This window comes from Hypanus sabinus, chromosome 15 (genome assembly GCF_030144855.1).
Source record: "Hypanus sabinus isolate sHypSab1 chromosome 15, sHypSab1.hap1, whole genome shotgun sequence".
Classification (NCBI taxonomy): domain Eukaryota; kingdom Metazoa; phylum Chordata; class Chondrichthyes; order Myliobatiformes; family Dasyatidae; genus Hypanus; species Hypanus sabinus.
In genome coordinates, this window is record NC_082720.1 from 80,280,379 (window position 1) to 80,296,040 (window position 15,662).

The 15,662-nt window shown below is 38.1% G+C and overlaps 1 protein-coding gene across 1 annotated transcript in view; it reads left to right on the forward strand.

The window, feature by feature from the left end:
- atp10b (ATPase phospholipid transporting 10B) overlaps nt 1–15,662 on the forward strand; it is a 95,798-nt gene that overhangs the window by 20,485 nt on the left and 59,651 nt on the right. The window contains exons 7-9 of the mRNA XM_059990577.1: nt 600–727; nt 3,373–3,622; nt 4,042–4,289. Of these exons, the coding sequence (XP_059846560.1) occupies nt 600–727; nt 3,373–3,622; nt 4,042–4,289 (626 nt within the window). The remainder of the gene's footprint in view (nt 1–599; nt 728–3,372; nt 3,623–4,041; nt 4,290–15,662) is intronic.

Consider the following 15,662-nt stretch of genomic DNA (forward strand, 5'->3'; position numbering starts at 1 on the left):
ATCTCTGTTCATGGCAATAGTAATTAGTGTGTATGTTGTCTATGGTACATCATGTGGCCACTGTAAGTCAATAGTGGAGCAGTGAACATTTATGGTAGTTGACAGAGTGCAAATGACGAGAGTTATTTTCAAACAGTATTGTCATGAGTTCTTACCTGTTGGAGCTCCCTTCATTCAAGAGTCATGTTGTTTAATGGCATCTCCAGTGCACAAGCATACTGTCTTCATCCAGACAGATATTGTACATAGTATTCCAACTCAGTCCTGCTTTCTGCATAGTAATAAGCTTTGAAAAGTCAAACTTACCTCAGGATACTCAACTTCTGACCTGTTTTAATTGGCATTTGTATTCCTAATATTTAAACTAAAGTGTGATTTTATGAAATCATCGGTGTGAAATCATTGTTGTAAGTGATGCTCTTTGTTATGTTTCTACTGACCGAAATAAATTAATTTCATTCATTCATTTATTCATTTCAGTTCTCTAACACAACTTTAGCTTATTTTCTTTTCAATTCACTGAAAAATTGATACTATAGCTTGACAACATGCACTTTCCTAAGAGATATGTTTCCTTTAACCATACATTTTCATGTTAGGTCAGAGAATTTGGGTTGGAACTTTCCCTTCAATGTCTCCATTTGAACTCCTGGACCAGAATGGCAGCTTCATTTCATCTGTTATATCTTTTTTCCATGCATTTCTGACAATGATGATACTATTGCAGGTAAATCACATAAAATTTAGACTGTTATTTTGTCTATATATGTTTATATATGAATGACTTGCATATTTGGAATACTTAAATCATGAGGCCTGTTGACCAAGCAGTTACTTTAAGATTGAAAACATACTGATGTTTACTTTTGTTTTTGGGGAAAAAAGTACATGAATGTACATATAAGCTTGATTTTAATTCAAGTTCCAAGTTCAAATAATGGTTAGTTTGCTGTATCATCCTTGTTCTAGCCTGCAGATTCCTTAGGAATCCTGTGACCACACTATCCTTTGTAGGCTCGTGGATATATCTATGTTTGAGGCCTTCCTGCTGCAGCCATCTCGTGAAATGGAATAATCTGCATATGTGACCAGACCTTAAGTGGCAGAACATGAGGCCCAGTCCTGTAACATTCCAGACCAGGGGTAGTGAATCTTTTTGAGAGCATTTTTCCCAAATTGGTGATAATATTCTTTAAAAAATATTCTCTTGCATGTCATGGTAATTTTGAATAGAGATTATCATTGATTAATAAATTACTAACAATAATGATGGACTTTTCTTAAGGAGAATGAATGAGTCCTGTTGCTTATTTATGTGTATTCATTGTTTTATTATTTAAAAAAATTATAAGAGAGATTGAAATAAATGAAGTATTTTAGTAAACTTGTTCAAGAATTATTAATATTAATCTTTTAACATAGTTTCTAAATAGTAATGTTATTGTAACCTTTTACTACGCCAATACTGATGAGTACACCAGGTCTGTGAGGATTTCAAAACATATTATCCAATATCACATGTTCTCACAATCATCTAGCTGGTGCCAGGACAGCATGAGATAATTCCTGTGGAAACATCTCACTGCTCTTGGGCTGTAAAAAGTCATTCTTTGCTTCATTTTACAGTAAAGATGATCGATATAGATCTTTTTATTTTGGGAGGGGTTTAAAGAATCGATGAGAGGCAGACAACAAAATGCTTGTGCATGTCGTAGGGTTGCACTCCTGCACTAGACCTTGTGATACTCTATGCTCCAAGTAGCCTGCAAATGTTTATAGTTGAATCGAGAAAAAAGACACAACAGTTAAAATGCAATTCAGTAGTTTTAAAAGAAAATATACTTATAAAACAAATGTAACTGATGTAATTGAGTTCCATAATTGAAATAAGAGAGGGTAAAAAGCTATTTACCTTTGGTTCCTTGCTTGCATAAAACTGATGGGCCAGATATGAGTTTTACTTGACCTCTCAGCTTGGAAGTATTTGTGTGTCACCCTGGACAGACTAATTCTATGAGTGGAAAGTGGCATCCAATTTACAGCACGTTTTGTACTCCTGTATCATTGTGCAGGAACATGCTGACCTGCTTGGAGCATTTTGCTGGCAGATCTCTTCCAAGTCACTGGCAAAATGTGAATACGTTTCAGCCTATTGAAACGAGACTTGAAGGTCAGTGGACTTTTAAGTACACCTGTACAACCATACATTAATACAAACATCTAATCAGCTAGTCAAGTGGCAACACCTCAATGCTTAAAAGCATGCAGACGTGGTCAAGAGGTTCACTTGTTGTTCAGACCAAACCCCAGAGTGGGGAAGAAATGTGATCTAAGTGACTTTGGCCATGGATTGATTGCTATTGCCAGATGGGATAGTTTGAGTACCTCAGAAACTGCTCATCTCTTGGGATTTTCATGCACCACAATGAACGGTGGAAACAAAGAAAAACAAAAAGAAATCTAGTGAATGGCAGTTCTGTGGGCAAAAAACATCTTGCTTAATGGAAGATTAGAGGAGAATGGCCAGACTTGTTCAAGATGACAGGAAGTTATCAGTAACTCAAATAAACACACATTGGAACAGTGGTGTGTAGAAGAGCATCTCTAAATGCAAAACATGTCAAATCTTGAAGTGAATGAGCTTATTAGGTACCTGATATAGTGGTCACTGAGCGAATTGAATGTCTGCTCGTACGTGCACTCAACTACAGATTTTATACTTAGTTAAGGCACATCTTTTTTCAATTCACTGAAACTTCAGTATTACTTAAGGAGCTGTTTTAAAACGCTAACAATTGGTACCAGCTAACTAGTTTGATCATGTTGAAAGTTACCACATTGCAGAACCTTCCAACTCCTTCAGTCAGCTTGTTCTTCGCTTCAATGATACCGTTCTAAATCTGTACAAAGACTCTCTATATATTTCCATTGATCAGACTTTCATAAGACCATATGATCAGATCAATGCGTGTTGGCAGTACAAACCTGTGCAAAAATCTTTGTGATGAATATAACTATTTACAGCATGTTTTGCAATGTGCATTTAGAATCAGTTAGATAAACTAGCAGCTATGTCCTATGGGAGAGGTTATAAGTATTTTTGGGAGGATATACAGTAGTCATGGCAGAAACCATTATCTGCGGGCTTTTATTTCACTGCATCATGTAAATTCAAACTGTCAGAGCTCTGAAGAAATTTCAGATCAACATTTGAGCTCTGTTGAAACAGATTGCCAAGCTCCAGAAAATTACACATTCAAATGGGAGGGCACAGCATATGTATGTATTAATTTCATAAAAAAGATTGTTCAAGAATATTCATATAGCTTTCTGTGAAATTGACTGCTTAATTACTTTTGCTTTTATTGACAGGTCTTAATTCCCATCTCTTTGTACGTTTCCATTGAGCTAGTAAAGTTGGGTCAAATATTCTTCATATGCCATGATGCTGATCTGTACGATGAAAGGACAAATACACACCTGGAGTGCCGAGCTTTGAATATCACTGAGGATCTTGGTCAGATACAATATATTTTCTCTGATAAGACTGGAACACTTACTGAAAACAAAATGGCTTTTCGTCACTGTAGCATTATGGGTACAGAGTTTCAACATAATGAAGGTAGTAAGCATTACAACCTTATGAGTATTAATATATTTAATCAATTCATATAGAAATTAAAGGAACACCCATAGTGTTTTGATTTAATTTCTGTTGCTGAGATAATTTAAATGAGCTACAAATGTTCAATAAGGCAGAATGTATATGACATGCAGAATCAACTTGAAGTTAAGGCTATAAGATGGACAGATGCTTGGTGTCCATTGGTTTGAATAGTTCAGAGATAAATTTTCGAGATAATTTCCTCTTTTCAGAGACATCAAATTAAGATGCTTTTGCAGTCAGTATTTCCCACTCCATTCATTTCCAACATCCATGTGTCTAACTCTGACAATGAAGTGTATAATGTATGTTAATAACTTGCAATTTAATAATCCTGTGAATTCTCTGATAGATTTCTTGAATGGTTTTTCATTTAGCCAAACATTTATCTACGCGCACACAGCCGGATGTCCTGGATAAGGAAGGACCACAGTTGGAGACCTTAGGCCCCATCACCAGCCACCAGAACAGTGTGTCAGACTTGAGGCCGAAGAGTACAAGACTTGTGAAGCAATCACACAATATCTGCTCCCAGCAGCAGTGTCCCACTGTTGAAAGTCATAAGGAGTCGATGATGCCTGGTGGCAACATCCCTACCCAGAAAGTAAAGTTAAAAAGCTCAATTGTAAGTAAAATAAAATATTGTATATTTTCAGAAATTCTGGTTTGAGAAAATCACTTGTTCCCTGAGCCTGGACATATTTTACAATCTAATCCCTGTAAGAAATAACACATCAGATTAAAATGATAAATTAACTTGTTCCATAAGTAGTTGTGCTGAGCGAGGGCTAGAACAAGAAGGCTACAAATTATCATAATGCAACTTCCTTAAGGAGGTGGTTGTCAGGAATTTCCGCACTCGATTGGTAAGCAGCAATTTGTGGAAAAACTACATGTGTATTAGTTGAAATGAATTGAATTGACTTTATTACTTACATCCTTCATATGGAGTAAAAATCTTTAGGTTATATCTCCATCTAAATGAGCAAAGTGCAATTTTTAGTAATTTATAATAAATAATATGTACAACAGGGCAGTCAATATAACATGGAAATACAGTTGTATCAGCATGAATTAATCAGTGATGGCCTGGTGGAAGAAGCTGTTCTGGAGCCTGTTGGTTCTGGCTTTTATGCTGTAGTACTGTTTCCCAGATGGTAGCACTGGGACAGTTTTTGGTTGGGATGTCTCAAGTCCCCCATGATCCTTCAGGCCCTTTTTACATACCTGTCTTTGTAAATTCCTGAATAATGGGAAGTTCACATCTATAGATGCGCTGGGCTGTCCACATCACTCTCTGCAGAGTCCTGCAATTGAGAGAAGTAAAGTTTCCATACCAGGCGGGGATGTGGCCAGTCAGGATGATCTAAATTGTGCTCCGAAAGAAAGTTCTTAGGATTTGGGGGCCCCTACCAAATTTCTTCAACCACCTGAGGTGAAAGAGGTGCTGTTGTGCCTTTTTCACTACATAACTGGTATGTACAGGCAACATGAGACCCTCAGTGATGTGTAGGCCGAGGAACATAAAGCTGTTCAACCTCTCAAATCCAGATCCACTGATGTCAATAGGGGTTAGCCTGTCTCCATTCCTCCTATAGCCCACAACCCGCTCCTTTGTTTTTGTGACATTGAGGGAGAGGTTGTTTTCTTGACACCACTGTGCAGAATGGGAATGGAATTTGACCTTCCTCTGCCATTCTGGAAGTGAATTGGCCACCTGGCAATTATTTTCATGAGCATAGCAAAAAAATAGTTCATGGGGGCATATAAGGTAATAATAGATTTGGAATAATAAAGTGGAGCAGTGATTGGTACAAGAACCAGAGGCTCAAATTTAGAGTCATGATTGAAAGACAGAGGTATTGTGTGTATAATGGGGATATCTGAATTAACTGAAAGAATGTTGGAAACAGCACCAACTGGTGCTTCTAAAAAGGCAATACAGCAGTTACTTGAAGCTTCATCATTTGTAGGACTATGGGGAATGAACAGGGAAAGAGCATTAACTAGAAAGTGTGAGTACATTCTTCTTCCATCCCACAATAATTATTTAATTCTTTTGCAACTGGAGTAAATTGGGCCACACTATGCAGGCAGCTTGAGACATTCAGAGAGGAGGGTACAATCAATTTTCAAAATAAATACTCTGGAAGTCGTTACATTGCTTTACAGGACAGTATCACAAGAGTTTTGTAATATTTGGATTATTCAAATGTTGGGTTGTTTATTCCCTGCTACGTGGCTAAGAAAACTTCAAGTCTACATTGGGCAGTTCAGAGCAGGGAAAGAGGGAGTTGGAGTAAATTGCAGTATTAATCATTACTGGACTGCTCTTCAACACAAACAAGTCAGCTGAATTCCTGGTTGGCATTTGGCGCATTAGCACTGAAATTGAGACCATATTTCACACCCAGCCATATAATATGGTTTCTTTGTAAATGCTGCCCAATTTAATGTTCATATCCCACTCAGGGAAGAGTATAATGGCACTGTGCACACAATCTAAATATTTTAATCAATGTTGTGATATTTAAATAGACTGTCTATATTCTCCAAATATCTTCAACAGTTTTACATAACACTGAAATTAATCTTTGCAATGTTAAAGCCATGAAATATGCCTCATACCGATTTACATTCATTCCTCTAGATTTAGTTCAGTACTGGAATATAATGTTGTAATGATGTGATACCTGTAAATCACACAATATATTTATTACTTATGTGAATATATTGTCTGAGTTTGCCAGCAGCTTCAGAAAAATGGCATTGTGCTGTCCATCTCCTACTTGAAATGCATAGAGTAGGATGAGATTGTTGTTTGAATATTGGATTCAAACTGAACACATGATAAAGTTGATGTAATTTAAACAATGTGACATTTGATGATTACAACTAAACAACTCCCAGGCAATACAATTAACTTCCACGTATGCAATGTTTCACTTCTTGAAAAAGTTATCATTTAAATATAGAGAAAGCTTATTTTTTAATATTTCATGTTTTGTTCCTTGATCTCTTTCCCACTTTCTCAAATATCTATCGTTAGTAGTTGATATTTCCTTTATCATTAAATTCTTCTTTTTCACTTTTTGCATTATTTATTTCATAACATTCCAAGATAATTGGTAACGGAGATGCAGATTTGTTTTATTTTGTTCACTGGGGTTCCACAATTCCCATTCCCTCAATGCTGTGTTATCTGGCTTACACTCTCAGCATCTTGGCATGCAGAAAAAAAAACAAATCTAAATTGCAGACTGTGTTAGATATTCAGCCGACCACTGGCTATAACCATCAAAAGACTCCTTGGAATCTTGAAAAAGGCTGAAAAAGACCAGAATTGTTTTTAAAAAAAGGAGAGATGAGGAGAAATTTCTTTAGCCAGAGGAAGTTAAAGCTGTGGAAGTCATTGCCACAGACAGCTATGGAAGCCTAGACTTAGGCTATATTTAAAGCAGAGGTTGATAGTTCTTGATTTGTAAGGGTGTGTAAAAGGTCATGGGGTGGGGTTGGAGGAGAAGGCAAGTGAATGGGGTTGAGAGAGAATAATAAATTAGCCATGATCAAATGAGGGAGCAGACACAATGTATTGAATGGCATAATTCTGTTCCTATGTGAAATGATTTCATGGGAATTTGTATATGGTTAAGTTCAATGTATAGTATTAAAGGTCAGTTCAAACTATCTGCTATTTTCATATTGACGAGTTCCCCTGCCAAACTGTTAGCTTTCTTATTTGAATGTAAATATGTGTGTAACTCCCTGGGTCGCCTCAGGCTGGCTCAGCTCGTTCATGTCTAGGGGGAGCAGCCTTCGGCCCCGCCAAACTGGGTAATCAGCTGGTGTGGATGCTGTGTGATGTCCCGCCTCGCCCAAAACCAGACAGTACACCATATGGGATTAAATGAGTACAACTTATAAAGGTTACTATAACTAAGTGATTAATAACGATACAGTATATATGAAGAGAAAATTAAAGAAAAGGCGCCAAACTTATCAAAGTCCAAACCACTTCATGCACAACCATTGGAGCTCAATTACTGAAGTCTTCTGGCCACCATTCGATCCCCTCTGAACTCCTCGACTCGCAGCTCAGGACCCTCCGAACTCCTCGACTCTCCAAACAGCTCAGGACCCTCCGAGTGATCAACCAAGCACATCTAGCTTCATCCCCCCCCCCTCGGAGAATCTCCCGGCCTCGGACCCCCCTTTGGGGTCCGATCCTCGCCCAGCTTAGAGCATTGCGTCCTCTCTCTCGACCCCCTCACGCCGATCTGCCCAAAAGCCCGTCAACAAAAGTTTACAGACTCAGAAGAACATTAATCCCCATTTGGTTTACAAAGGAATACCATTCTCGTTATCAGTAAATTAGCATTCCTGCTAGTTAACAAAAGGAAACCCTTTCCCAACAGTAACAAAGAAAAAAAAAGAAACCCCCTTTACATGTGTAAGAAAAAATTAATGCATTTTTTAAAAATTTATGGGTAGAAACATAGAGTGATATATCATGGTAACTTGGCATCCCCATTTAGCTCACTGAGTTCTCAATGACCATAAAACCCAATTCGTGCTAGTCCTAGATTATTTTCCCCACAGTATCCTCAGATTCTGAAACCTGCATAAACACACTAGAGACAACTTACAGTGGCCAGTCAATATCAATGAGCATTTGCACTGTGGATAGAAACTACAGCATTCCATAGAGTGAGAGGGAACTCCTGCAAACTCCTTACAGAAAGCAATTAAATCAGAACTGAATCTATGCCACATGAGCTGAGAGGAAACAACTCCGCCAGCAAATCGGCCACACCGCCACAATCTACAAAATGGCTTCTCGCCCGGATTTGTTGACTCACGTCGATTTTACATATTCAGTTGCTCACTCATCTGATGTGTTTTGGCCGCAATAATTGGATTCATATTCTGTTTAACAATGACAATGGAATTCGTCCACACCTCTTTATGGTGGAGGCAAGGCATGAAATATGATGAGGTATTTTTTGAGAATTATTCTGTTAACTTGGGTATGATAATGATGGACATATGTTAATGAGGGTTGAAACGGGATTAAGACATATTAGCGCATAAATAAATTTATCTTGTCATTTGAAGCACTCCTTTTATCTTTCACTTTCATGTTCATATATTTATATGAATTCTTTATGCAGTAACAAACCTGTTATTCACTAATAGTTTACTGTCAAAAATCTCAAGTGATCAAATTTCATCCAAAACTAAGTTGGGAATTATGTACATTCCATGGGTAAACATCTCCACACTTTGGCTGGTAAATCAAAGGGTTGCTCACCCACTGATTTAAAAGGAAATAAGTGAATGGCATCATCATAGTAAATTCACTAATGTTGCTCAAGCGGAAACCATTTGTCCCATTAAGCCTACCTCAGCAATGGCTCACAACAGGCCACCTCTTGCACCACCATGAACTTGCCTCTTTTCTTGCACTAATTTCTTGTTTTGCACAGTCTGTTTTTCTTCATTGTCTTATATTAATTTATATGTAGCTTGTATCTTGTCTGAATCTACGAGCATGTGATGCAACTGCAAACCAGTTTTTCTTTGTACCAGTGCCTTACTGTACTTGTGCACATCAAAATAAGCTTGAATTCGCTTGAGCCCAGTACAGCCCTTTGGTGCAGTTTACAAAATAATTCTACTTCTCCATTCTTTTGCCATACCCACATATGTATTCCTTTTCTCTCCTGGTGAGAACAAATTCAGAGACTTTTTTAAGCAAATAGTAGTTCCCACTCCATTGCATGATGCTAATAAGACCATAATATAAAGGAACAGAATTAGGCCATTCAGCCCATTGAGTTCACTCCACCATTTCATCATGGCTGATCCTGGATCCCATTCATACTCATACACCTGCTCTCACACCATAATCCCTAGATGCCCTGACCAATCAGGAATCTATCAACTTCTCACGCGAAGGGTTTTGATAGTGCTTCTCCTATAGATGCTGCCTGGTCTGCGGTGTTCCACCTGCATTTTGTATGCATTGTTGTTTCAATTTCCAGCATCCGCAGATTTCCTCGTGTTTGATCTATCAACTTCTGTTTTAAATATTCCAATGGATTTGCCCTCCACTGCAGTCTGTGGCAGAGCATTCCACAGATTCATCACTCTATGGCTAAAACAAGTATCTTCCTTACCTCTGTGCTAAAAGTTTGACCCCCAATTCTGAGGCTGTGCCTTCTAGTTCTGGATGCCCCCACCAGAGGAAACATCCTCTCCACATCCACCTTTTCTAGTCTATTCAACATTCAGTAGTTTCAATGAGATCCCATGCATTCTTCGAAATTCCAGCAAGTACAGACCCAATGCTGCCAAACTCTCCTCATATATTAACCCCTTCATTCTTGGAATTATCCTTGTTAACCACCTCCGGGCTCTCTTCAATGACAATACATCCTTTCTGAGATAACGGGCCCAAAACTGTTGACAATACACCAACTGTGTCTGAACTAGTCTCTTTGAAAGTTTCAGCATTATCTCCTTGTGTTTTTTTTATTCTATTCTCTTTGAAATAAATGCCAACATTGCATTTGCCTTCTTTAGCGTCAACTCAACCTGTGGATTCACCATCTGGGAGTCTTGAACGAGAACCCCCAAGTCCCTTTGCACCTCTGATGTTTGAATTTTCTTCCCATTTAGATAATGGTCTGCACTGTTGTTCCTTTTACCAAAACACATTATCATACATTTCCCAATACTGTATTCCATCTGCCGCGGTTTTTACCCATTCTTCCAATTTGTCTAAGTTCCTCAGCAATACCTACTCCTCCACCCATCTTTGTATCATCTGCAGACTTTGCCACAAAGACATCAATTTCATTATCCAGATCACTGACGAACAATGTGAAAAGTAGCCCCTGAATGACTCCTGAGGAACACCACTAGTCACTGGCAGCCAACCAAATATGGCCCCTTTTATTCCCACTTGCTGTCTCCTGCCTGTCAGCCATTCCACTACCCATGCCATTATCTTTCCTGTAATGTGAAAGGATTTTATCTTGTTAAGAAGCTTAGGAGCGTTACCTTATCAAATACCTTCTGAGTAAATGAGATCTACTGCCTCTCCTTTGTCAACTCTGCTTGTTATTTCCTCCAAGATTTGTCAGACAAGATTTCCCTTCACAGAAACCATACTGACTTTGACTTACTTTATCATTAGTCTCCAAATACCCTGAAACCTCATCTTTAATCATAGACTCCAACACTTTCCCAACCACTGAGGTTAGGCTGATTGGCCCATAATTTCCTTCCTTTTGCTTTCCTCCCTTCTTAAAGAGTGGTGTGACATTTGCAATCTTCCATTCAAATGGACAATGCCAGAATCAAGTGATTCTCAAAAGATCATGAGCAATACATCCATTAACTCCTCAGCAACTTCTTTTAGGGCTCTGGGATGTGGTCCATCTGATCCAGATGACTTATCTGCCTTAAGACCTTTGAGTTTGCCCAACACTTTTCCCTTTTTTAATAGCAATGGCACTTACTCCTGCTCCCTGACACTCATGAACCTCTGGTACAGCTTGTGTCTTCCACAGTAAAGCATGAAGTTAAGTACTTACTAAGTTCATCTGCCATTTCTTTGTCCCCCGTTACTACCTTAACAACATCATTCTGCAGTGGTCCAATATCAACTTTCACCTCCCTTTTATTCTGATACCTGATTGCATTCCACTGAAGGTTTAATGATTATAAGATTCTTTCTAAAATTATTGATTCCTACATGGCTAACAATATCCAGGGAATGGCAGAGTTAATATATATGTATTGCCAAAACATCTTGCTTGAGATATGTGATGTTAAAAACATTGGATCTTTGAAAATAGAATCCTAGAACCTAATAATTAGTATTTATCTTTGTATTTAAGAATCCAGCTTATTGTATGCCAGTTAACTTAATAAGCGACTAGTCTATAACATTTATTTGATGGACATTTCATAGCTGGCAGATCTTCTTGCATGTTTCTAGTAAGCCCATACCAACTGTGTGTCATTGTACCTCAGGCAGTAAGAGTAAAATCCTATAAAACACTGAAGCCTCATCATATGCACAGAAGTTTAGCATTTCATAACCAAGACAGTTGAAAGAATTTGTTTGTTATTTCATATTCTTGGTCTCTTTTTGCTGCATATTTTGTGAAAGAATAATCAAGTCAGGATGTCATCTTCCATTGTGATACTGAAACCTCATTTGTAACAACTTATATTGAAAATATGTAATTCACATCACGTACACATGGATTTCAATTACAGTGGAGGGTAAAATCAATTTACAAGCCTAAACACTTCTGGCTGAAACTGCTTGATAAATCTACCATCGTGCTTCAAATCCCAAGGTTGCAATGACTACCAAGGCTGCAGCAGCAGGTGTGTCTAATTAATAAAATTAGCTTGGCAGTGGCTTATAAAATTGCTATTCCACTGTTGCTTGCTGCTCTGTAAGTACATAATAAAACAGTTTGTCAGTTAAAATGTTGATTCTTAGCAACAGCTTTTTGTTTTTATGGTCTCATCATCTTGGAAATTTGATTACCATTTAGTAACTCTTTGGAGACGCATTGAATCAATTATTAAAAATTAAGCTTTTTGATATGGGTTACCAAGTATTTTTAATAAATTTAAAGAAGATTAAATCCTACTGAATTGTTTCTCTGCATTCCTAAAGTTCACCTGCTGCTGTGTCTTGATTAATCTTGTTCAATGCATCACGTGGGAAAAGAGCTTTATTTAATTTTTAGGTCTTTTTTTAGCAGTAACATCAAGATCCCATTCAACGACATTGCTGCCACAGCTCCCTGTATATTCAACATTTTCTCTTTCCACAGATCCTGCTTGTCTGGTTGAGTTCCTTCAGTATTTTCTGCATTAGTTTCACATCTCAGCACCTTCAATTTAATTGCAAACAAGCAACACACAAAATGCTATATTTGAGTCAGGCAGCGTCTATGGAGAATAGTACAGTCAACATTTCATGCTGAGACCTTTCAGCATTTTACGTGTGTTACCTATCTCCAGTTTAATTTGATTTCTGACTCCCATGTCTGTCTTATTAACATCCAGCAATAAGAATCATTCCACAGATCTGAGAGCATTGCAGAAATGTCTATTTTCAGATGGGCTGTAATCAATGGTTTAGCAGAAGAACTTTACGAGCCCCACTCTGTGTGCAATCAGATCTGGTTCATAAGATTTGAGATAATTGCATTTTCATATTCTTTCTCAGATCAATGGATTTGTACTATAATGCCATCAACAGATAAAGGAAGAAATATGTACTTTTCCACAAATTCCGATGTTCCTTAGTTTTGATGATGTGATAAAAAATGACAGAACATTTGATTTATTATTTTAAAAATTCAAATATTTAGTTCAGAGACGAGCAATTTCCTCATATAAAAGGTAATGAGTATTGGTATTTCCAGACTCTATTCAAAATTGAGCTCGAGTTTTGCACACCAAAAACTTGGTTCACATTGACTGCAAGAGTAAAGTTCAGGTGAAACTTGCCAAATTGAATAGAGCAGAAGCATCGGGTATTTCAGGACTTTCTCTTCTTCTTTCATTATTAAAATGTAATTTATATAAATTGATTTAGTTGAGACCAGTATAAAGAGTCACAGAGCAATGTAGCAATGATTCAGATCCTTCAGCCTGACCAGTGTATCTAGTTTGATGCATATCTCTTCAAGCCCTGTGTCTCCATGTACCTATACAAGTGCTTCTTAAGTGATACTATTGTTTCTGCCTCAACCACCTCCTCTAACAAGTTGTTTCATATACTCACTGCCTTCCATATACTGAAGGAGAGTTGCCCCTCAGGTCTTGCTTAAATATTTACCCTCTCATCCTAAACTTGTGCCACCTGGTTTTGGACTTGGCTAATATGGGGAACAGATTATTACCATTCACCTTATCTATGCCTCAGATCATTTTAAACATTCTCCTATGGTGCAAGAGATAAAGAGTTAGCCTAGCCTTTTTCAGAGATAATCTTGTCTTCTCTATCCTTGCATGAATTGTTTCAGGAAATGTCAAAATGTAGCAATTACTGGAAAATGTTTGGAAAAATCTGAAGGGCATAGGAAAGAAATCCAACATATTATGTTTCTGACTAATTTAATTGGTATGCAGGAAAGCCAGTTCTGTTCTGGAAATGACACTGAATAGGTAATGTTGGGTAATGTTAACAGGGAGGTAAAATTGAGTTTAAAAAGTCCTTCCTGATGTTCAGATTGACACAAAATCTAGAACAAGATACCAAGTGAAAAATATATCAATCATCTAAATGGTATGCTTATTCATACCATTTAGGTTGTGTGGTTACTGCTTGGAGTTTTTAAAGATTTTACCCACTAAATAATGAAATATAATGTGAGTGGTGATTTGATACTGAATAATCCAGAAAACAGCAAAAACAAAATATTAGGTTTTTATTTATCTTTATATTTTTTCCTGTTATCATCATGCTGCAGTGAACATCAAAATTTGTAATGAACTGAAAGCAATTGAGTTACAACTTTCTTTTTGTAACCATGTGGGGCTATTGGAATCCATTCTTTTTAAAGTCCTAAGTATTATGCATTAAGCCCATTCCCTGTTTTCATTATGGAAAATTACAGCATATGCTAGTCTTATGCCAAATGCTGCGAAAAAAGTCATTAAATTATGCAAACAAGATTTTTAAAGACTTCTAACTTCAGCTCACTTTGTAAAAGCTGACACCATAGACCGGGGGTCGGCAACCTGCGGCTCCCGAGCCATTTGTGGCTCTTTCACCTCTGTGCTGCGGCTCCCTGTGGCTTTGGGAAATAATTGGTCAGTATTTAATTAAAATGTATTTTATGTTAGTTTGTTAGCTTTTGAAATGTAATTCTAAATTTGAAGATTATGGTGATCTAAGTGTGGCGACACATTTCCTGCCACATCCGAAACGGCTCACAATTAGCCAGCATTCCGGCTAATGGAGATAGCCTACGGGGGTTTGTGAGTACGCGTCTTTTGCAGCATCTGCGTCCATGGGGCTGGGTTGAGGGAGGCTTAAAAGCAAGGCTGTTTAGTTCGAATAAAGCTATCTTTGACTGCAGTTTACTGACACCGCTACAACGTGTTTTTATCGCTGGCTGTCCAGACGGAAGGTGCTGAAACGCTTTGTCGCGTGTCTGGAAGAAGTGAAAACTTTCCTGGGCAGCAAAGGGCTCATCTTTCCTGAGCTGGAACAGCCAGAGTGGCTGGAAAAGCTACACTTCATGGTAGACATGACAGCGCACCTGAACACGCTGAACACAGCTCTTCAGGGGTAAGGACGTACAGCCCTGCACATGTTGGAGGATGTTTTGGCATTCGAGCGCAAGTTGACAGTGCTTGCCAGAGATTTACAGAAAGGCACTTTGTCTCACTTCCCCAATTTGAGAGAGTTCAAACAAGGTCACGACATGATAATTTCGGAGTATTTACATTCTGCAATCATCGCAATGCAAACATCGTTTGGGAAACGCTTCTGTGAGTTCAGAGAGGAAAAAAAACACATTATCCTTCCCGGTCACTCCCTTAAGCATCGATCCTTCCCTACTGAATACGACTGCATTGGCAGGTGTGAGTCAACCTGATCTTGAGATGGAACTGGCCGACATAGCCGACAAAGACATATGGGTGTCCAAGTTTAGACGCTTGACAGCAGACCTTGAAGATGTTGCCCGTCAGAAGGCCGTTCTTGCTCAGAAACACAAATGGAGTGATATTGAAAACCTTCCAAAACCGGACAAACTTGTGTTCGAAACATGGAATGCTATGCCCGACATTTATGTAAACATTAAAAAGTATGCGCTTTGAGTCCTGTCGATCTTTGGATCCACATATGTAAGTGAGCAGGTGTTCTCCAACATGAACTTTATTAAAAACAAACATCGCGCACGCCTCACAGATGACAGCTTGCGATCCTGTGTAAAGATGAAGGTGACGT